At 46.4% G+C, this 24,372-nt stretch overlaps 1 protein-coding gene across 1 annotated transcript in view; it reads right to left on the reverse strand.

Moving 5' to 3' along the window:
• The window catches only part of Ror2 (receptor tyrosine kinase like orphan receptor 2), a 182,745-nt gene extending 171,837 nt beyond the window's left edge, over positions 1–10,908 (reverse strand). Inside the window, exons 1-4 of the mRNA XM_027409891.2 lie at positions 10,749–10,908; positions 10,400–10,493; positions 863–982; positions 198–727 (exon numbers count right to left, since the gene is read on the reverse strand). Coding sequence (XP_027265692.2) covers positions 198–727; positions 863–982; positions 10,400–10,493; positions 10,749–10,908 — 904 coding nt within the window. The remainder of the gene's footprint in view (positions 1–197; positions 728–862; positions 983–10,399; positions 10,494–10,748) is intronic.
• Positions 10,909–24,372: the final 13,464 nt, after the last annotated feature.

Consider the following 24,372-nt stretch of genomic DNA (forward strand, 5'->3'; position numbering starts at 1 on the left):
ACTTAGTGGTCCCTAGAGCGCATCTCATTGGAACCAGCCTCAGGCGACTAAGGGCACCGGGCCCAAGCTGGCGCCGAGCGCGCGGAGCATGGCCTGGCTGGCGCCCCTCGATCGGGAGCACCGGCGCCCGCGAGGCGGCCGGTTTAAGAGTGGCTGTGGATTGGGCGATGCTCAGAGCGCGCACGCAGGGTCCTTACCTGCGGTCCAGGGTGTCCAGAGTAGGAGTGCCGCGGCCGTCCAGATGGCCCTGGCGCACAGAGGCGCGCGCATCGGCCGCACCCAGCCCCGAGCCACGCTGCGGGCCATGGGTGCCGGGTCGCCTGCTGAGCGCTCGGCCTTCGGGCTTCGCGCCAGGGCGCCTCCACCCCTCCCCGCCACGCGTCCGCGCTTTCCTCCCCTGCGCTTCACAAGCTGCTTCCGTCGAAGGCCACCCTGCCGTCCCTTCCTCCCTGCCCCTAAGCGCCGCTCGGCTGCGGAGGCTCCGGAGAGCGGGCTCGGGCGTCCGGCCGGCCGCCGGGACAAGCGCGGGGGGCGGAACGCGGGCGGGCGCGCAGGAGGCAGGGTCCCCGGCTCGCCCGCCCCGATGGGCAGAGAGGCCGGCGCCGGCGCCCTCTGCCGGAGCGACTCGAGGGCGGCGACCCCACCGCGCGGGAAGGAGCCCTGTCCGAAACCCCTGTGTTGTCCTAGTCCCAGCCTTTCGCCCCCGCCCTCCCGCCATGCCTTGGAACTTTAAAGCGAAAAAGTGGCGCCTCTGGTTTGTCCAGGGACCCAAAAGTGTTGCCGCCCACCATCAGGGGCCTGGAAACCTGGGGACCTGGGTCACAAATCAGAAACTAGACAACACTTAGGAAGCCAACCTCACCTCCATGAGGGGAACTCATTCGAAATCCTGGGCAGGATGTGCAAGAAGTGAGGTGTGGACTTTGCACAGATGTTCCCGAAAACAAATGGCCGGGTCCCCACGGGCGCCCTGCCAAGCCCCCTGGGGACAACCAGGACCCTCCAAAAAATGAGCAAAAACTGCAAGTGCAGCAACAAGGAAGCTGCCCGAGGGAGGGCGATGGTATCTGAAGCCCCAGTGGCCTGTAGCTTACTGTTGAAAGCAAATTGTGTCTTTTACCCATAGAGAGCAGAACGTTGTTTGTTCTCTGCAGAAACCCCCAAAACATGCAAATGTATTTTGCTTCACTTATAAAAAGACATTTGTACGCAATTCAGATCGCATGCCTTCTTGATTATTCTTGCTTTTGCTTAGCACAAGCACAGATTTGGATTCAGAAGGCCTGGCCCTCTTATTTGGAGCCCAAGAAATGTCTTTGTTTTTTCTCTCTTGGAGATAGCATTTGGAGTCGCCTGCCTCTCCATTGTTTGCTTTGTGCTGTTTAGCGGACTACCAACTGATCAGTGTTTGCTGGGGTTCCTGTACCTGTTAATTGGGGTGATGGAGCAAGGCCTTTGAGTTTGTTCGCCTGAAAATGACCCTCACAAACTCGGGCATGGCAGATAATGAGTCGCTGTGGTCTATTCACAGAAAGCCTGAGCTGGCCCTGGCCCCACACCCCGGCCAGATTTGGCCCGTGAACGTCTCTCCTAGTTCCACAGTCTTGATTCCTCATGTGCTTTAGAGGGACTGACTGTAGCCCTGCCAGGAGCTACTTGGGAGATGCCAATCCACCCTTGGCCGCACCACCTTTCTGCAAGCATGGGTCAAGGGTTGCCAGAGGTGCATATTTAGGATTTTCCTCTTTTTCATCCTAAGGATTGCTTTAGAATAAGCAAAGTCTAAGAGTTGGCTTGGAGTACTCGTGTGTGTGTGTGTGTGTGTGTGTGTGTGTGTGTGTGTGTGTGTGTGTATGATTGTGTGTGTGTGTGTGTGTGTGTGTGTGTGTGTGTGTGTTTCGTGCATGTGTAATGACCCCCATTTGTTCTGTGTGGAGGCTACAAGTCAATAGGTTCTTTCTCTGTTGCTTGCCCCTTACCTTGATAAGACAGTCTCTCGCTGAACCTGTAACTGGTCGTTTAGCAATCCCCAAGTCCCTGGATGAACTTGTTTCTGCACATTCTCTGCTAGCCTGCCACTCTCTTGCCCCAGTGCTGGAATGACAGATAAACACCAGGACAGGACACGGCTTTCACCTGGATGCTGGTGAGTCACACTCAAGTCCTCAGGCTCACACAGCACTTCACCCTCTGAGCCATCTCTCCAGCCCTGACCAATCCCACTATTCGGATTTAGGGGAAACCACACAGGGGCTGCAGAGAAGGTTCTGGAGCCTCTGTCACCTCTGTCACCTGTGGAGTTGAAGCTCCAGGCCCTTTGCCTCCATAGTTGTGTTTTTTTCCTATGTGACTTTCAGGGAAAACCTCTCAGTAATCGTCTCTGCAGCTGCTTGCTGTTTCCACACAACCTCATCCCACAAACTGATCTGGTTTTGGTTTTGTTTGATGGGGGGGGGGGGTGTTTGTTTTGTTTTGGTTTTGGTGGTGGTGGTTTTTGTTGTTGTTTTTCCTTTTGTGTGTGTGAGTGTGTAAGATAGAGAGAGAGAGACTGGGGATTGGACCTCATGGCCTTGCACACACTAAGTAAATATCTACCTCAGATTAATATCCCCAACCAATTACCAAAACACACACACACACACAAACACACACACACACACACACACACACACACACACACACACACACAGTTACAGTTTCTGGTCTGGGATCAGAAGTGTGGGCTGTTGAACATGGCTCTGTAAAGCTCTTTCACAAGTGTCTTTGCATAGTTTCTGGTTCCTCTAAATTTCCCTATCCATAACTCTGGCTACTTTTCCTTAGGTCTTATTCCTGTTGATTCACAGCAGAAGGACAAACACAAGCCAAATTGAGGATGTTAAAACACAACATGGTGAGCTGAATGTGACTTCTAACAAAAGCCACTATGGAGTTTTGATTTCCTGCCTGCCTGTATTTGTTACCAACTGCGGTTTAACAAACTGCCCCAAACACAGGAGCTCCGGTCAACATTTATTGCTTCACATTTCTGTGGATGAAGAATTCAGGGCTGAGGAAATAGCAGGAGAAAGGAATCCTTGGAGTTGACTAACCCATCCCCTATGTAGGAGACAGCTGTCAGGATGCTTCAGGGTTGGCAGCCAGAAGGAAGGGAGCCAGTACACTCTCTGCTAAGAGGGTTAGGCAGACAGGAGCCAACCACGGCTGTGACAGCACCCAGCACACAGCAGGGAAGTGAAGAGCCCAAATGAAGGCTCCTGGGACAGAGCTTGATGAGGGTCCTTGCATATCCAAAGAACAACCTGGACCAGGGTGGTGACAATGTCTGAGCTAATCTACATTTTCCTAATGAAGAGTAATGTTGAGTGCCTTACTTTGCACTATAGTATCTTTCCTGTGCTTCTGTTTGTTTTCTGTTTCGTTTGGGGGATGTTGTTTTGTTTTGTTTTTATTGTTGTTGTTTCGAGAGTCAGGATATCTCTTTGTAGCCTTAGCTGTCCTGGAACTCACTTTGTAGACCAGGTTAACCTCAAATTCTCTGCCTCCTGAGGTATGAGCCACTATGCCTGGCTTATCTTGTGTTTCTTATAGACTATTGGTAAACTTCTCTTGGGAACCATCTCCTCAAATCTGTTTCTATTTATTTGAAATGGAGGAGGCAGGCTAGTAATTTAACTTAAGGTCGTCTACATGTTGGGCAAGGACTTTGATCTACATTCCCAACTCTTGTTGTTGTTAGATGTATTCATTTTTTATATGAGTGAGTCCTGGGTGCTTGTTTGTTTGTGCACTATGTGTCCAGTGCCAGAGAAGGTGAGAAGAGAGCATCAGATCCCCCTAAACTAGAGTTACAGATGGTTGTGGGCTGCCATGTGGGTGCTGGGAACTGAACCCTGGACCTCTGCAAGAGCAGCCAGTGCTATGAACTGTTGAGCCATCTCTCCAGCCCCACCACTACTCCTATTCAACAAGGTTAACTTGGGTCGGTTAGTTAGTTAGTTGTTGTTATTTTAATTTATTTAACTTTATTTTATGTGCATTGGTGTGAGGATGTCAGATCTCCTGGAACTGGAGTTACAGACAGTTGTGAGCTGCCATGTGGGTGCTGGGAGTTGAACCTGGGTCCTCTGGAAGAGCAGCCAGCGCTCCTAAACCCTGAGTCATTTCTCCTGCCCCATTGTTGTTGTCTTTTAAACAGGGGTGCATATATCCCAGACTAGCTTCAAATTTGCTGTGTAGCCAAGGATAATCCCGAGTGTACCCTGCCTTTGCCTCCTGAGTGTGGGATCGCAGGTCTCTATCAGCATGTGCATTTTATGTGGTGCTGGAGACTGAGTGCAGAGCACCCTACATGCCAGGCTCCCACCCACCCACCAAGGCACATCTCCAGCCCCCAGGTTTGATTTTAACTGAGTTTCTTATCTTCTGAGGTTTTCTATCTTAATAGTTATTTGCAGCCGGCTGTGGTAACATGTAATTTTAGTCTCTGCACTTGAGAGTTCAAGCTATAGTTTTGAGTCATTTCCCCTGTGCTGTATGACTTCTCCTGGGGAGTTGTGAGCACACACCTATGAAGCCCCAACAGGTTACTTCTGACAGGCCAAAAGCATGTTCTACCCTAGCCTAGTTAACAGAACCAGTGGGTTAATTACAGGCATGAGGGTGATTCGATGGCAGCTGCATCTCTGAAAGCCCAGCATAGGTGACAATAGGTAAAAGCTGAACACTGGAATCCTCTGTATTCTTTGCAGCCAGCGCGCCACTGAAAAGCCTCCTCCAGCACCAGCGTATGAAGTCTCACCTTAGGGAGAGGGCGGGGCTTGTGAGGCTTGTAAATTTCATGATCTTCCTGAGGCTTGGGAGTTTCTCTCTTCCCTCCAGGAGGAAAATTTGGAGCAAAGAGCTACAGAACACCTGGTAGAGCCCACTAGAGCCCACGAGTGAAAGGCTGGCTGACTAGTCTCCGGAGCTGTAGGGAGGCTGTGGAACACTGAGGAGGCAGAGGAAGGGAAGAGAGATCAGAGTGAGGACTCTAGGAACGTCGGTATTCAGCTCCTCACCCCACCTCCATGCACTGTTAGATGAACTCTTACAGTGAGGTACTGTGACGTCACAGGCCCAAAGAAACAGGGGCAGTCAACCAGGACTAAAAGCTACGAGCAAAACTAACCCTGTCCCCTTACGAGCTGTCTGTCTCAAGTGTTTTGTCACAGTGGTGGAAAGCTAGCTCACCTGTGTCCTTCAGCTTCCTTGATTTAGGTCTGTTTTCCCTCTGGACCTGAAGAAGCTTAATGATGCCCTGGTACAGCTCCAGTAGTACTCAAGACATTACCGCAGTGTGCACGCAGGTAAAAAGAAACGGGCAGCAAGGTGACTCAGCAGGTAATGGCACTTGTCACCTGTAACAATAAGTCTTTCCTCCATCTGCCCAAATTCTGCCCACCGCCACGTTATGGTCCCAAATAACACTCGGAGACTTATATTAGGTACAAATGCGCTTGGCCAATGACTAGGATTTCTCATCTGCTAGCTCAGTCTTAATTATCATAAATTTATATATTTTATGCGACTTATCTTATTGGACGCCTTCCGCTGGCACCCTCTCTTGCCAGTGGATCACAAGGTGACTTCAGAGAAGAGAGCAAGAGGAAGAGAAAAGGGGTTACTTCCTTCCTGCCCTTGCTTATATATGAGTCTCCATGCTATGTCACTTCCTGCTGATCACCAGTTCTTTACTAAATTTCCCAGAATCCTCCTTGACTCCTAGCCCCACTTAACTTGCTGCCTCATTGGCCAAACAGTACTTTATTTATCATCCAAAAAAGACGAATGCATAATCCCGGGGACCCACATGGCAGAGGAGAAAACCAAGTCTTAGGTGACATCCTCTAACCATGCCTTGCACATGCCTTGCACACACACCCACACGTGTACACACACACACACACACACACACACACACACACACACACACGAAGAAATACATGTTAAAAAGCATGGGGGAGGGCAAGAGGCTGCTTTAAAACAAACACCATAAATGCTTACACCGGTGGCTTCTCCGTCTCCAACATACATGTCCACGTGACCCTTTTCACTGGCCTGTCCTGCAACCACAGTCCACTTGGAACTACGGTGCTTTGGCAAGAGATATTTTACCTGCAGCTATTTACCTCTCTGTATGACTGCTCAGATCATCTGGCCCCTGTCTCTACTAATTCAAGTCCAGGAATAATGAAACAAGAACCCCAGTTTTTACACAATAGGGACAACTGTTAGTTCACAAAACTTGAGTGCCGTGGTTTGAAGAACTGTCTGTAGGGCTGGAGAGTGTTTTAAGAGGACCAGAGTTGGATTCCCAGCACCCATGTGGCAAATCACAACCATTTATAACATTAAATACATAAATAAATAAAGCTTTGTAAAATTACCTCACCTGGCCTAAACACACTGTTCTAGAATGTTGGGAACGAAGAGACGAGTCTCTTCCCCTTGGAGCGTCTGGGCATTGGCTGCTTTGCAGACATGGATTAATTTACTTCTTACAGGTGGTCTTGACCATTCTCACACTACATCACACTAAAAGGGAGATTCAGACCCCTGGGGGGGAAAATGGGATCTGCAGACTTCAGATAGGTAAAATGACAATTTGCATTTTACCAATTTGCATTTATCCAAGGCGTGTGGGGGCATGGGGGTTTGGGAGTCTTCACACTTAGTAACCCCCAACACGTTGGTATGAGGTATGACTGGTGCATCTGAGGACTCTGTGCCCATATGCAAATGAGGTCATTCTGTGATGTTCGTAGGACGCAGAGATCCTCTCTGGGACTTGGGCAGTCCTCAAGGGTGAGGTGACAAAGACATGGGTGATGATCCCTCCGACAGCTCAGAAGTTCTGTGTGTCGAGAGCCACTACATGATGCTGTCTCTCACTACTCTCTGCCTTTGGGGATTTTTTTTTTGTGAGGGAGGGGCTCATAGGTTGAACCCAAATCTACAGAGATGGGGTGCTTGCGAATGTAAACATAGCCTTGCGGATGTCAGCTCCAGAGATCTGCACGCCCGTGCCGACCCAAGCTAGAACCATGTGGGAATAAGTAGGAGGCACAGTAGAACCGAGCAAGTAAGCAGCCCTCTCTTCTCCAGCATGCACAGCGTGTGCAGTAGGTCTACCTGGGCCGTTGCATGTGCTGGGCAGACACCTGACTTTGCTCTCTCATAGCCAATTTACAGCAGGGCACTGAGAGTTACTATATATAAAACTTCAGAAAATGTTCAGCGTGAAAGGGAAACCTGTTCTGAATATACTTCTCATCTGGCTATGTCATTGCTTTGTTGTTTAAGTTTACCAATAAGGACATAGTCTCCATCCCATAGGAATACTAATATTTCTTTCTCATCTTAAGAATAAAATTTTTTTTTGCTTTATTATTTCACCACGTTATCAATCTTAGTTTTCAACTAGTCCTCATAAATTCTAGTTGTTAGTACTCATATCATTTTTATGACATGGCACTAGACTCTCAAATAAATACTGACAGGAGCCAGGCTGGAATTCATGGCACAATGTGTGGCTTGTATAATCCATACCCCACTGGAGATACACAAATCATGCATTCCTGTGTGACAGGACAAGGGTCCCCATGTGCTCCTGCAAAGGAATGGCACACATCTGTGGAGTGTCAGAGCCCTGCTTGAGGAGGAAAAGCCTACTTGACATGGTCATCTCATAACTGGGAATATAACATTCAAAGGCAAGTAGGTGCACATTGCTGTAAAAGGCCTTGCAGGGAGTGAATGAGTCCACACACCACCAGCGAAGTAGCCAGCTCTCTGTATGGGTTTGATATCTTGTTAATGTCTGATGGTGGAACAGAGGGAGGAAAGAGAAAACTAAGAGTTCATTGGGACCAGTTGAGAGCGGGAGTTAAGTTCTGAATAAGCACTCAATAAAAATAAGTCAACTTAGGTTCTTTAGGTAGAGATAAATGCTAAGGAGACAATACGCCCAGAGTGGGGATGAGTCTGGAGTGGTGAGGAAGTCAATTATTACTACCACCTAGAATCAACTGGGAAGACCCTTTCATTGTTGTTTCTGTTTGTTTGTTTGTTTGTTTGTTTTCTTGAGACAGGGTCTCACTGTGTAGCTCTGGGTGTCCTGGAACTTACTATGCAGATTAGGCTTGCCTCAAACTCACAGAAATTCTCCTGCCTCTGCCTGCCAAGTACTGGGATTAAAGGTATATACCTCTACTCCTGGAAGGGACCTGATGGGGGATGTCCTTCTGTATGTTTCTCCTGTTGGTTGATTAATAAAACACAGTAGCCAGGCATAAGTATAGGCAGGGTTATGAGAAGAGGAGAATTCTGGAGAGAGGATGCAGAGAGAGAGATCTCGAGGGGAACACCATGTAGCTGCTGAAGGAGTAACATGCTGGAGCCTTCTCCGGTAAGATAGGGCCATGTAGAAACACATAGCTTAATGGTTATGGGTTAATAATTAAGAGAGAGCTAGCCAGTAAGAAGCCTGAGCCATTGGTTTAACAGTTTATAATTAATATAAGCCTCTGTATGTTTATTTGGGGCTGTGGGACCTGGTGGAACAGAAAACTCCATCTACAGAAAAGACCCTTACTAGAACTTTCTAGGTCAGGTTAGCCTGTGGAAATGTCTGTGGGGGGATTGTCTTGATAGTTAATTGATAGGGAAACACTCAGCCCATTATGAATGGCACCATTCCCTAGGTAAATAGAGGAGAAACTGACTGAGAACAAGCAAGCAAGAATACATATATTCTGTCTTCTGTAATGTGAAGGTGAGGTGATGAGCTGTTTGAATTCTGTCTTGATTTTGCCTGAATTTTGTCTGTGTCCAGGAGTTGTAAATCCTCTCCTAAGTTGCTTTGGGCAGGATATTTCATCTCAGCAACAGAAATGAAATTTGAACAAGATGTGACTTGGATTTTTGTGTGCCTTCTTAGATGTCAGGTTTGAGTATAGCATTAGGCACAGGAAGGAAAGAATCTGAAGAACAAATACAGGCTTCTGTAACCTTCAACTGTCTGGTTGGTAATGGAAGCAATGCCCGTGTCACATAAATTGGTTAGTTTAGGGTTATTTTTAAAAATAGAGCCAATAGTCGGGTGTTGCTGGCACAAGCCTCTAATTCCAGCACTCGGAGGCAGAGGAAGGCGGATCTCTGTGTGTTCCAGGCCAGCCTGGTCTACAGATTGAGTTGCAAGACAGGCTCAAAAACAATATAGAGAAACCCTGTCTCAAAACAAAACAAAACAAAACATAACAAAACAAAATTAGAGCCAGCATATTTCCTGCAGAATTTAACATGTAAGACAGAGATAAGACCCAGGGAGAATACAAACTCTCCTGCATGAACATAAAAACCCAGAGATAGATATCAGGGTTAAAGCTGAAGATCAGAGAAGCAAAGTGGCCAGCCACTAGAGAGTTCTCACCTCTATGCTCAGACTGAAGGGGTGATCCACCCAAACTCAGACTGCACTGATCTCCTCCAAACCTCAGACTCACTTGGATCCTCTCTTCTCTTGCCTTATATTCCTCTCTAGTGCTGAGATTAGGGACATGGGATCCCAAGTGCTGAGGTCACCTTTGTGTGAGCTCTGTTTCTCTTTTAGGCCGGAATCAATTTCCTTTTAGCTCAAGGTGGCGTTGAACTAACAGAGATCTGTCTGCTTCTGTCTCCTGAGTCCTGGGATGAAAGGTGGGTGCCACCACTGCCTGGCCTCTATGGCTAGCTAGTGTGGCTAGCATTGCACTCTGATCTTCAGGCAAGCTCTATTTGTTAGATCATAAACAAATATCAACACACTCTCCAGTGATATTTGCACTGGGATGTGAACAATTGCTAAGGGGCTACAAGGGAGGAAAGATCTGAAGTTATTCTGTAGATATTCAGTTTGGCATGCCTCTAGAAGTCAAGGAGAAATGCTGAGGGTGTCATTGTACAGGTGACACAGCTCAAAGCAAGGGTCCAGGCAGGAGATCTGTTGTTACTGGCGACATGGCTTCACCTATTCCAGGCTGGCCTCCAACTCACTGTGAAGTCCCAGAATGACTTTGAATGTGCAAGTCCCAGAATGATGAACAGGGGACACCATGCCCCATTTTTAGTGTGGTACTGAGAATCAAACCCAGGGCTTCATGAATGCCAGGCAAACACTCTACCAACTGTGCCACAGTTCCAGCTTCCCATTTGCTTGTTTGTTTGACTTGAGACGAAGTCTCACGGCTCCCAGGCTGGTAGCAAACCCGATATGAAGATAGGATTGCAGGTGGGCACCTCCGTATCTGCTTCCCGTCCGTGGTGCCGAGGACGGGACCTGGGGCTTTGTACATTTTAGGAAAGCACTCTACCAACTAACCCCAGTGGTGACTGGAGATTCGAATTGGTGACCGTCGCTATGTAGTTGGCATGAAACAGTGTGTCCACCACCAGGGGAGTCGGGTATTCCAGCACTGAGAAGTTACGATGGTGTCAGGAACAGTGGTACATGCCTGTAATCTCAGCCCTGGGGAGGCTGGCTGAGGCAGGAGGATCATGAGCTCCCAGACAGCCTGGACTACAAAGTGAGATCCAGAACAAGAAGGAGAAACCGGAAAGGAGGAGGGGGGACAAGGGAGAGAAACAGAGGAAGGAACGGCGGCGGCAGCATCCAGGTCACACCACAGAACAGCTTTTCATATTGCGCTTTTCCATCCTCTGGCTCTTACGTTCTTTCTGGCCCTTCTTCCAACATATTCCCTGAGTGTTGGGGAGGAGGGTGGTATAGATGTCCCACTTGGGACTGGCCCATGGCCGGGGAAGCCTTGACTGGGGGTAGCCATCTTCCTTCCTGTTCGCCGCTGCTTCCGGATCGCTCAGCATCCACATCCTGTGGTCTTGACTCTACCCACCTCTGCTATGGCTCAGGTTACCTTCTCCACCTGCCCTCTCTTTTATCCTTGTAGATTCCAGCCCCTGGTATTCTGCCCCCTGCTCAGACAGCTTCGTTGCTTAGATCTCGTTGCAGGTTGTTACCCATCTGGATTGGCCCTTCCACCAATCACCTTACAGCATCCCAGGAAGGACAAGGACATGGGCACAGATGGAGCAATGAGAAGAGTTAGTTCTATCAGTGTTCCTGAAACGCTCAAATGTGGGGTGTATGCATGATTTATTAAGCTTGCCTGAGGATTCAGAAAGCAAAGCCAGCCTCAAGCTACAGAGCTAGGTGGTAGTGGTGCACACGTTTAAAGGAGACAGGCAGATAGAGCTCTCTGGGTTCAAGGTCACCCAGGGCTACTAGAGAGTGAATCAGAGCTCAGGCCTTTAATCCCAGGATTTGAGAGGTATGAAAGGCAGAGGCATTCAGTCTAAGAGTTAGTCCCTAGCCATGTTGAAGAGAGCATTGCAGTCTGAGTGAATCCGAGGAGCAATGAAGTCAGGAGCAGTCTGATGATTGCCCCTTTGGTCTGAGCTGAGGTAGAGGTGAGAGCTAGTGACTGGCTGTTTTGCTTCTCTGATCTTCAGGCAAGCTTTAATAAATCATAAATAATATATCACCACAGTGGGAAATAAGTCACAAAACAAAAGCAGGGCTGCGGGCCAAAGAAGTCAAATATTTAAACCTGATGGAATATTGGAACTGACACAGATGGCCCGGAAATTAAAAAGTCATTGTTAATGCTTATCAGCAATGTTCAGAGGACTGGGGGGAAAATGTGAATTTTCAGGTAAGTGGAGAAAATGTTATAGAACGCAAAACTATTTTGCAACAGAGTGCCAAAGAGAGATGGATGTGATGAGGGATGGTTGCACATATGTTCAAAGGCAGTTCCTGGAAATTTCTGGGGGTATAAATAATGGATGCAAGGCAGTAGTGATAACTAGGACATTTCCAGAAATTAAGATGTGAATCTTCAGGCTGGAAAGGCCTGCCAGCCTCCGGGAGAAGAGATGAAAGTTCGATCACATCTGGAACATTGTGGCACAGCTGCGGAGGTGGAAGGGTTAGCAGAATCCAGCCATCACCAGGCAGGAAAGAACAAGCCACTGTAAGAGACTGCCAGACACACAGCCTACCTCTCAGCTGCCCAAATACCGGGGAGGAACGGAGTCGGAGGGCGATCCCGTAGGGCAGGGTGAATCCCACCAGAAGGTAATGACAAAATTATGTTGATGTCTTAGTGTAACATGAATAATAAATTCCAGAGGCAGATATTGAGGTTCAGGCTAAAGATCTGAAAAGTAAAGCAGCCAAGCCAGTAACTCTTACCTCTGCCTCAGATGGAAATGAGTGATCCTGGCTCCAGGAATTCTCAGAGTGCAACCCAATGCTCTCCCTGTCTGGAAACTGAATCTCATATAAGACCCTTTGCTTCGCCCTTTTATACCTCCCTAGTGCTGGGGTTAAAGGTGTAAGCTCTGTTACTCTTTTTGGCTGATTCACTCTTGTGTAGACCAGGGTGGTCTTGGACTCAGAGAGATCCATTTGCTTCTGTCTCCTGAGTCCTGGGATTAAAGGTATGCACCACCACTGCCTGGCCTCTATGGCTAGCTAGTGTGGCAGTTGGGATTAAAGATGTGTATCACCACTGCCTGGCTCTATGGCTGTGACTAGCTTTGCATTTTGATCTCCAGTGGCTTTATTAGATCATAAACAATATATCACCATGTCTTAGTCAGGGTTTCCACTGCTGTGATGAAACACCATGACCAAAGGAAAGTAGGGGAGGAAAGGGTTTATTTGGCTCTCGATTCCACATCACTGATCATCACTGAAGGAAGACAGGATAAGAACTCAAACAGGAGGCAGGAGCTGATGCAGAGGCCTCAGGGGGGTGCTGTTTGCTGACTTTCTCCCTCTGGCTTGCTCAGACTGATTTCTTATAGTACCCAGAACCAAGAGCCCAGGGATGGTACCACCCACAATGGGCTGGGCCCTCCCTCATCAATCACTAGTTAAGAAAATGCCTTACAGCCTGATGTTATAGATGCGTTTCCTCAGTTGAGGTTCCCTCCTTCCAGATAACTCTAGCTTGTGTCAAGTTGACATAAGACTAGCCAGGACAGATGTTATCTTGAAGTATGTTAGTTAGGGCAGGGAGACGGCTTGCTGGATAAAGCATTTGCCTCCCACTTGGAACAACTTGACCTCAAAATTGATTTTCCTGTAAATATGGCCATTTAAAATGCAATTCAAGACACTTAGCAAGGGGCTGATGAGATACTCAGAAGGCACTTGCCATCAAGCCAGGCCACCTGTGTTTGATCCCCAGGTGGAAGGAGAGAACGAACTACTGAAAATGATTCCCTGACCTCCATTCATGAGCCCACATACACACAAAAAACAAATAAGCATAATAAAAAAATTAAAACTGAGCAAGTAGTGATAATAAAAATAAAAAGCCCCAAGTTCTTAAGCTGCAGTGAAATGCAAGGCGATACAGTAAAATGCAAGGAAATGCCTCTGTCCTGGCTGTAGTCTATCATTTTATTCACACAGACTTGTAGGTGTCAGTGTGTTCTGAATACAGTAAAGCAAGGGAGAGGCACCAAAGGATACTTAAAGGAAAATAGAAATATTAAAACTAAATTTTAAAAGTCAGAAAATAATGCACTATTAAAAAACACCCATCAAAGTGATGTTAGCATCCTATAAGATAAAAGTTAAGGAACAGAGCATAAAAATGGAGAATTTGGTCATTTGAGGGGATCATCTAGGACCTTGCGGCTATAAAACCTACAGTACTGACTTCAACAAAAAGGAGCCTTCCAGTGGTGCAGGCAAATGGAGCATTGCCAGGCCAGGGAGCGCCACCTCAGAACCATGCTGTCTGCAATGTCCAGCTCCTCTCTGAACGTCCTCTCATCCTCAAAGCTCCTCTAGGATCCTAACAGGACAAAGAGGAGGAAGTATCCAGGAGGGCCAGTTCTTACAAACGTTAGAGTGTTTGCAATTGTGACTACATACTTGACATTAACAATTTCAAGGGAAGAACTGTTTCTTTTAGCTGATGGTTTCTGAGGTTTCTGGCGACAAAGTTGTGTTGCTTTCAGGTCTGTGGTTAGACAGGAGCACACTGTGGAGGGCACTTACCTTATGGGGGGATGGGAAGCAGAAGGGGAACCAGGGAGGAGCCAGAGCAAAATGTAGCCCCAGGTACATATCTCCAGTGACCTGCTTCCTCTAGTCTGGCCACCTCCTAAAGTTTCCAGAACCTCTCAGGAAGCTCCCAGCCCTACGCTGGGGACCAAACCACCCAGTACATTATAAGCCTTTTGTATCTCATCTGGAGCAACACAGCTACTCTTACACAGAAGACAAAGCAAGAATTATGTTTAGCTCTGTATTTGACTATGTCAACAGAAACTGGAGTCTATTTGCTAAGGAGTAAGAGAAGCATATAGAGGAGATAGGCTAGCAGCAGTGTTTTAACCATTGGATAACAAGATACAATTACTATAAACTTGTACATACCTATTAACATGGCTAAGAAAGACAGAAAGCAAAGGTTGACAAAGTGTACAGACAAAAATCATGAAATCCCAATCATGGTGGGAGCTGTGAAGAAGGCATTTTCAGAATCTGACGAATTAAACAGGCAATAAGGGAGTAAGACAAGAGAGACTTAAAAGCATGCTTCTCAGGGGTTGCTCTACACACAAGAGCGCTCCACACATAGGAGCTGGTGCTGGGGTGTAAGTCAACGATGTCAGCAGGCCCACTGTGCAGTTCAGCTAATACTTTTCAAGCCAGTTCCTGGATAAGGGGACTCGTGCACTGCTTTACAAGCCATCTCGTCATAGATTTGAGGAAGTGGTCGGATTACTTCCTAAACTGATGTCATTCCACCCGTTTTACCTTCGTCAAAGATTTTTGGCCCCCTAAGATTCAATAACATACCCCACGCTTTACTAATCTTGACAAAGACAGTCAATCAAGAGCATTTAGATGGAAGTTAGATTAGAACCCTGGTAAGCTTAAAGGTCATTACTGCTCCACACTCCACTGCTGTACACCTGGGACAGCTGGCTCTGCACACTCAGGCACAAAGTAGCACACTTCCTGTTTGTGAGCAAGATTGGAGGTTTTGGCATTTCACTACGTGGAAAAGAGTAAGAATTTTGCAAGTCTGAATGTCATATTTCAATCTTATTGCATATTAGTTTCATCCACTAGAGCAATGAAATATATTGTCAGAAAGAACTTGCCATGGGCTTGGGAAAGAGATTTTTATTTGTTGAGCTGCATTTGGGCAAAGTGAAGGTGGGGTCTTTCTCGTGGTCTGTTGCTCGTCTTTAGGGAACAAGGATGGGGTCACAGCAAAGACAGATTTTAGGATTCCACAGACCTTCTCTATCTCAATCCTGGGCCTTTGGTTTCCTGTAAAGTAAGAGTTCAAGCCCAGCCTGGTCAACAGCAATTTCCAGGCCAGCAGGGCTACAGACAGAGCTCCAGCTGTGGGCATTCCCTGCCCCTGGCCCGCCTCACTCTGTTTCTGGATACAGTTAGCCATGCATCCTTCAGGCTCTGGTGTGCTCTTACATAGCGCAGGTGGTTGTGGGACTGCCAGTTAACTCTTACTGCTAACTAGAAAAATAACATCAAGCCCTTCTGTTTCTATGTTATTTGCTTTCCCCCCACTAGGTCTTAAAGGTATATGGTGGTCAGTATAGACAGCTCAGTCTTACTCTTTCATACTGCAGTGTGATACATAGAATCTATCGTCTATATCCTACTTATATACGGTTTTGAGTGGCATATTAATTGATGGAGAATTCACCTACAGTGAATATTTAGGCAGTTTTTGGTATAAGAGAATACAGAGCCAGCAAGATGCCTCATCTGGTAAAGGCACTCACCACCAAGCCAGAACAAACCTGGCAAGAGTAGAGAACTGACTCCCACAAACTGTTCTCTGATCTCCACATGCCTGTGTGTGCATATATTGTCATTATTTTACCACTTATGAGACCATATACATTTTTACAGTTTGAGGGTCCATGTCTGCTCCCTGTCTCTAAGACAAACTCACTAGTGTCATCAAAATCAACTTGGGGAGAAAAGGGTTTCTTTGGCTTCCATGTCTCAATCATACTCCATCACTGAGGAAAGTCAGGGCAGAGACTTGAGGCAGGAGCTGATGCAGAGGCCATGGAGGGGAGCTGCTTACTGGCTTGCTCCTCATGGCTCGCTCTGCCTGTTTTCTTATAGAACCCAGGACCACCAGCCCAGGGGTGGCACTACCTACAATGTGCTGAACTCTCCAGCATCAACCACTAAGAAAATACCCCATGGAGTTGCCCATGAGTCAATCTGATAGAGGTATTTTCTCAATGGAAGTTCCCTCTTCACACATGACCCTAGCTGGTGTCTAGTCAACCAAAAATTAACCAGTACAATCCTAATGTCTCTGCTTATGTCTTTCTCTTCCATTTTCATGAAATAATTGACAGTTGTAATTACAGACTGACCCTTGTGCAGGAGGGAAAGATGGTTCAAGGGATAAGGTGCTTGGGCCTAAATTTGATCATCAGAGCCTCTGTGACAGCTTACAATCATCTGGTAACTCCAGAGGATAGAGTGCCCTCTTCTGGCCTCTGTAGGCACTGCACACGTTTGGTGCACATACATACATGCAGACAAAACACTCATGCAATAAATATTATGTACACAGTGTTCTGTCTGAATCCCTGCACACCAGAAGAGGTTACCAGATCTCATTACGGATGGTTGTGAACCACCATGTGGTTGCTGGGAATTGAATTCAGGACCTCTGGAAGAGTAGCCAATGCTCTTAACCGCTGAGCCATCCCTTCAGGCCAAGGTAAATCTTTTTTAAAAAAGTACAAAAAACACCAACCTGTGCTTCTGCTGTTGGAGGAGTCTTTATTTAATAACTGAAGTCTCCTGTAAGCTGTATCACTAACAACTTTAGGTGTAATTTAAATTTTTTTCATTTCTTGGCTCATGATTCTTCACTTTCAAATGGAATCTTCAGTTTCAAACAATCACACAGATGCATAAATTTTACATATAATAAATACGATTTAGAATTTATTTATTTATTTATTTATTTATTTATTTATTTATTTATTTTGGTTTTTTGAGACAGTGTTTCTCTGTATTGTTTTGGAGCTTGTCCTGGAAATTGTTCTGTAGACCAGGCTGGCCTAGAACTCACAGAGATCCGCCTGCCTCTGCCTCCCAAGTGCTGGGATTAAAGGCAATATTTAGAAATTCTTTTAGCAAATTTGCTCTGAGTTTTACTTTTGCATCTGTCCATCCTGTTGTACCATTTCAGTGAACGCTTGAGCTTGAGGACCATTATTCTAATTCACAGTAATAGGAGCATTTTTTGTATGTGTGTTTTTGTATGCATAGGTGTTTGTGTGCACCCATGTGTATGGGGGACAGAGGCCAGTATCAAATATCATCTTAGTTAGAGTTTCTATTGCTGTGAAGAGACACCATGACCATGGTAACGCTTATAAAGGAAAGCAATTTTTTTAAAATTTTTCAATACAGGGCTTCTCCATGTAACAGCCTTGGCTGTCTTGGAACTCGCTCTGTAGACCAGGCTAGCCTTAAACTCACAGAACTCTACATGCCTCTACCTTCCAAGTGCTGGGACTAAAGGCATGTGCCACCACCACCTGGCTAAGAAAATTATTTAATTGGGGTGATGGTTTACATTTTCAGAGTCTTAGTCCATTATCATCGTGAAGGGACATAGTGGTGTGCAGGCAGACATGGTACTGGTGAAAGCTCAGAGTTCCACATCTTGCAGCCAACAGGAAGTGAACTGAACGATGGACTTGACTTGAGCATATATGAGACCTCAAATCCCACCTCCACAGTGACACACTTCCTTCCAAAAGGCCACGCTTCCTCCAACAAAGCCACATCCCCTAATAGTGCCACTCTCTTTAGGGGCCATTTTCTTTCAAACCACCACAGATGTCTTCCTCTATTGCTCTTAAAACATTTGTTTATGTATATGGGTGCTTTGTATACACATATGTCTGTGACGATGTACATGCTTGGTTCCCCCAGAGGCCAGAAGGATCCCCTGGGACTGGAGTAACAAATGGCTGTGAGCCACCATGCGGGCAATGGGAATTAAACCCCTGTCCTTTAGAGAAGTATCCAATGCTCTTAACCACAGAGCCCCCTGCATTACTGAGACAGGTTCTCTCATTTATTCTGGAGCTCATGGAATGGGAAACACTGATTACAAATTAGTAGACATGGGTTAATTTATGAGAGAGCTAACCAGTAATAAGCCTAAGCCATTGGCCAAACAATTATAAATATGCATTAAGTCTCTGAGTGGTTATCTTATAATCAGCTGCAGGGACCCAATGGGGAGAAAGAAACCAGTCCAAGTGGGACTGGGGGGAATGGAGAAAATTCTGCTTCTACAGGATCCGCCTTTCTCTGTTTCTCCAGTGTTAGGATTACCGATACATACAATGATGCCTAGTCAGTCAAAGCATTTTCAAATGAAGAAAAGGCATTCTGTGTTTTCTAGTTTCCATTGTCTACTTATACCAGGGCCTTTATTCGCTTGTTTTTGTTTTATTTTGTATTGTGTTTTTGAGACAGGGTGTCATGTAGCCCAGGCTAGCCCCAAAATTTCTTTGAATGAGGATGACCTTTAACTCTTATCTTCCCGCCTCTACTTCCCAAGTTCTAGGATTGCAGGACTGTCACCTAACCATGGTAAGGCTGTTAACAGAAAGAATTAGGGCTCCCATAATTATCGACAGGTGGGAGGACACAGATTCACACACCCATTAAAATTTTTGGCTTGTGCCAGCAGTGGTGGCACATGCCTTATATCCTAGCACTCAGGAGGCAGAAGCTAGAATATGAGGCCAGCCTGGACTACAGAGCAAGTTCCAAGACAGCCAGGGCTGTTACATAAAGAGACCCTGTGTGGAGAAATTTGACCTGATTCCCAACTGGATCTTTGTAAACTTGCTCAGCAGATGTGTAGAGGTGGCTAGTACAGCCTGGGAAGATGCACAGAATTCAACATCTGGCCACTCTTAATGATGCTCCTCTTTTGTCTTTCATGAGCAGATACCATCCCAGGGGCAGCTAGGGCAAACTTCTAGGAGCTGAGGACTCTGGCTCCCTTGCAATGTGGGGCCATGAATGGAGATGACAGACATCACTGCAACCCATCGGGTCCCCTGCTATGTCCTTTTCCTTCCAAGTCCAGTGTGCTTGTTCATCTCCATTCTTCCTGTTCATGCATCTTCATGCAAGGTACCCAGAAAGACTTCTTTTACTTAACCTTAGTTTCTTTCTTTTTAAGATCTGTTTTTTGTTACTTTTAATTGTGTTTGTGTTGGGGTATGAGAGAGAGTGTTTTTTTGTGTGTGTGTGTGTGGTAATAGTGTGGGTCTGGTGTGTGTGGTGTGGTGTGGGTGTGGGTGTGTTTTTGTGTGTGGTGTGTTTTAGTGTGTGGTGTGTTTCTGTGTGTGGTGTGCCATGTGTGTGGGAGCTGTGGGTGTATGTAGGTGTGGTGTGAGTGTGGGTGTGGGTGTGTTTGTGTGTGTGTGGTGTGCTATGTGTGTGGGAGCTGTGGGTGTGTGTGGAGTGTAGGTAAACTCACGTGTAGGTGGCAGCAGAATCAGCTCCTCCTAGAGCTGGGATTACAGGAGCTTGTGAGCTGCTGGGAATTGACTTGAGTCTCTGAACTTGGGTTTTCTAGAAGAGTAGGACATGCTCTTAGCGACTAAGCCATCTCTCCTGCCCCTAGGAAGACTTCTTGGTTGTCTCTCTGCATAGTTTCCAGCCACCCTCTTATCTGAAAATGTGCCTGGGGAGCAGGAGCACACGGCATCTATTTTTTGGAGGTGAGCTGCATTCAATGGCAGCATATGGTGCCAAACTTGCTGGGAGCCTCCCTTCTCTATCTCTTGAGTTCTGTGATCACAGGCCTGTGCCACCAGACCTGGCTACAGAAGTGGTGTGCATGTATGTTCACGCATGTGTGTGCATGTGCATGGTGAGTTCAGAGGTCAGCCTCCAGCGGTGTTTCTTAGGAGACTTACAGCTTGCCTTTTGAGACATGGTCTCCATCAGGACCTGGGTGCCCTGATCAGGCTAGTTGATCAGTGAGCCCCAGGGATCTGCCTGTCTCCATCTGCTGAGTGCTCAGATTCTAAGTGCTTTATGACACACCTGCTTTTACATGGGTTCTGGGAATCAAACAGGGGTCCACAGGCTTGCTCAGCAAGCACTTTGCCAGCTGAGTTATTTCTGCAGAAATCTTTTGTCTCATGTCATTGTGACTCATAAGGGAACCCAGGACAGGATGCTGAGAGGCAGCCATGACCATTGACTTCATATACTTACTTGTCTGAGCCATGTGCTGACCACATAGCTGGTTAAAAATTGTTTATGAAGGTGTCTGTGGGGGTATTTCCAGAAGAGATTTGGCTTTTGAATTGGTGGACATGCAAAAGGCAGACTCTCTCTACCATGACCCAAAACATTGGTTGCTATCCAATTTACAGAGTGTTTGAACTTAACCAAAAGGCCGAGGAAGCTTGGGTCCCTTAGTCTTATTTAGGACATTTATGATCTCCTGGCCCTTGAACTCCTGGTCCCCAGGCTCCAGGCTCAGGCTGAACTCTGCCAGCTCAGCTATAGGCCTTAGAACTGTTCAGTTGGCTTTCTGTTTCCAACTTGCAGGCAGAAGACTGTGGAACCTCAGACTCCATGTCTTAGTTAGGGTTTCTATTGCTGTGAAGAGACACCATGACCATGGCAACTTTTATAAAGGAAAGCATTTAACTGGGGCTGGCTCACAGTTTCAGAGGTTTAGTCCATTATCATCATGGCAAGAAGCATGGCAGCAGCGGGCAGACATGGTGCTGGAGAGGGAGCTGAGAGTTCTACGTCTTACTCCACAGGCAGCAGAAGTGCACTGTGTGCCACACTGGGCATAGCTTGAGCATAGGAGACCTCAAAGTCCGCCCCTCAGTGACACACTTCCTCCATGAGACCTCAAAGCCCGCCCCCACAGTGACACACTTCCTCCATGAGACCTCAAAGCCTGCCCTCACAGTGACATACTTCGTCCACCAAGGTCACACCTACTCCAACAAAGCCACACCTCCTAAGAATGCCACTCCCTATGGGGCAAACCCTCAAACACGTGAGTCTATGGGTCATTCCTATTCAAATCACCACACTCCACAACCAAATGAGTCAGATCTTACAGAAAATCTCAGGAGTTGTTGAAATGGCTTAGCAAGTAAAGGTCCTCGCTGCCAAGGCTGAAGACTTGAATTTGATCCTTGGAACCCACATGGTAGAAGGTGAGAACCGATAGATCACCACACACATGCCTTGATATAGGTATTGCTACCATCACCATCCTGACTCACAAGTACGCACATCTAAAAAGATAAATAAGTAAATCGCTGGGAGCTAGAGAGATGGCTCAGTGGTTAAGAGAACTGGCTGCTCTTCAGAAGAAATGGTTTGATTGCCAGCACCTACCTGGTGGCTCTTGACCATCTGTAACTCTAATTCCAGAAGATCTGATACTCTCTTCTGGCCTCTGGGGGAACCAGACAACTACATGATGCACAAACATACATGCAGATAAAATACCCATACACACAATATAGATAGATAGATAGATAGATAGATAGATAGATAGATAGACAGATAATGAATAGTGTGTGTGCATATAGATGTGCCTTCTAATGTCTCTCTGTGAGGTTCTGAACAGCACCTTAAGTGCATTTCCAATGTACCAGAGTCTTCAAGTCCTTTTGTACTTAGCACACTGAGCATGGAGGCACTTAGGAGGAAATGTAACAGATTGGATAAACAGCTGAACTTAGTACTAGAAATTTCTCAGGAAAAGATTAGGAAAGACTGTTGTTTATATATTTTATCATCTTGTCTGGGACACATGGTTACTCCATTTGCATTGTTTGCCTAAGAAATGAAAGACAAAAAGAAATACCAAATAATAATTTTTTTCTCTTATAGAGCCAAATGCCCCTCCCTATCTCCTAATTCCAGGTATTCATACAGACCTCACAGTCATAAACCTGGGTTGTAGTACATAGAGGTAGATCATTGGATATAGTAATTACAACTCTTGTCAATAACAGACATGCAATGTGGGCCTCCATGTGTGTAGCACACACCTCAGAATGTAGGACAAACGGAAAATGGCAGGGAACACATCGTCTGCTTGGTTAGATGTGATCTTGACATAAATGAGATGATCTTCATGGTCCCAGCATTTGCGACTCAGAACTTGAGGTACCAGAGCACACTGGTCTACTTAGCCTGGTCCTGAGGATGGATCTTGCTTGAAATATGGACGCCATGTTTGAGGGATGGATTGGCCCATTTCTTCTGAGTAACAAATGATCCTCAAAATCAGCTTCTTAAAACAGTGCCTGATTATAATGCCATAGGCTCTTTGGGTTGCAGGTCCCTCATGCAGGTGGCACACAGGGCTGGGCTCCCCTGAGGGCTCAAACAGGGGAAGGAGTAACTTCCATTCATGCAAGCGGTCCTCCCACCAACACAGAGAATGACTACAGACCCTCATTCATTTTAGGCAGAACTCTACCACTAAGCTATACCCTTCCTGGGGTTTTTGTTGTTATTGCTGTTTGATTTTTTGTTTTGTTTTCTTTTCTTTTTCAGATGAGGTCTTTCTAAGTTGGTGAGGCTAGCCCCTTGCCTTAGCTTCTTGAGTAGCCACCAGACCCAGCTGGTACTCATGTAGTTCTTGAAGGGCCTTAAAGTTTGTAGAACTGAGAATCTTGTTCCTTACTTGCTCTTAAGTACGCTGGCCACACACTCCCTGCCTTAACATGTGGTAAGTTTGCTTTGGCAAAGTCACTAAGGATACAGCTCAGTGGTACAACATGAGTTTAGTATACCCCAGGCATCCAGGTAGTGGTGGCGCACGCCTTTAATCCCAGCACTCGGGAGACGGGGTGGGCGTGGGGGGGCGACGGCTCTCTATGAGTTCGAGGCCAGCCTGGTCTACAGAGTGATTTCAGGACAGGTAGAGCTACATAGAGAAACTCTGTCTGTAAAAAACAAAACAACCAAACAAATAACAACAAAATAAAAAAACCAAAAGAATAACCATGGAAGGAAACAATCCAAGAAAAACCCTAAACGCTGCTCTCCACAACAACTGATACAACTTCAGGGCTGAGCAATCGTCCAGACCAAACAAGTGGTGGGGTGGGCTAACCCAGCTTCAAACAGGGTGTGGTGGGCGACCCAGTTTGGTTTTTTTTTTTTTTGGTTTTGTTTTATTTTACTTCTCCCCATGCATCAGCTAGGTAACATGTTGACACCCCAAGGTTTGAGGGTACACACACTGTTGTAAAACCTAACCATCCCATCTGTGAATCTCAGGGGACCTGGAATCAATTTATTTACTGAAGGTTTATTTGTTTTTCTTTATGAGGTTTTTGCCTACATGTATATCAAGGTACTTCATGCATACCTGTTGTCTGAAGAGGCCAGAAGAGGGCATCGGATCCTTTGGAACTGAAGTTATGGATGGTTGTGAGTGTAGCTTCTAGGAACTGAACCTAGGTCCTCTGCAAGGGCAGCCAGTGCTCTTAATCACTGAGCCACCCCCAGTACATGGATCCTGGTATTTAAAAAACAAAAGTATAAATGGGAACACCTAAATACTGGCTAGAGGTAGGGACTGGAGTATATGTGGAAATCATCACACTTGTTAAGCACGATGAAGGTGTCAAGGTTATAGAGGTACAGTGCAGTCCTCCCTCTGTGTACACAAATTCTTTACCCATGGATTCAAGTAAAGTTGATTAGAAAAAAATAATTGAAAAATGTTCCAGAAAATTCCAAAAGCAAAGCTAAAATCAGCACCAAGCACCAATGTTCCATACAGTCCCGTGGGAATGTTGTCCGTTGTGCTTCGCCTCTACGTCTTGGTGAGTTCTGCCTGCAACAGCTGCCCTGTGTGTCTTGAGTATGTGCAGATTCAGAGTCCAGAGTGCTAACCATTACACCATGGAACCAAGTCGAGTATGTGCAGATTCAATCTTGTCATCCTCTGGATGACTGTCCAGATGTGTGGCAGATGGGTGCTTGGGCTCTGTGACTTGAGTTCTCCTGGTCTTCGGCTCTCTCCAGGGTGGCTCTGGAGCCAGTGCCTGATGGATACCAGGGGACAGTTGTGTCTTGTTTCTTGGAAGGATGATGTGTCATAAAGTCAGTAACCCATTTTATAATAACACAGAAAAATATGTACATAGCCCTGTGTTATCGGAAAAAAATAGATTAAGATGTGAGAACATGAGAATCCT

Source organism: Cricetulus griseus, chromosome 3, assembly GCF_003668045.3.
Source record: "Cricetulus griseus strain 17A/GY chromosome 3, alternate assembly CriGri-PICRH-1.0, whole genome shotgun sequence".
Lineage (NCBI taxonomy): Eukaryota > Metazoa > Chordata > Mammalia > Rodentia > Cricetidae > Cricetulus > Cricetulus griseus.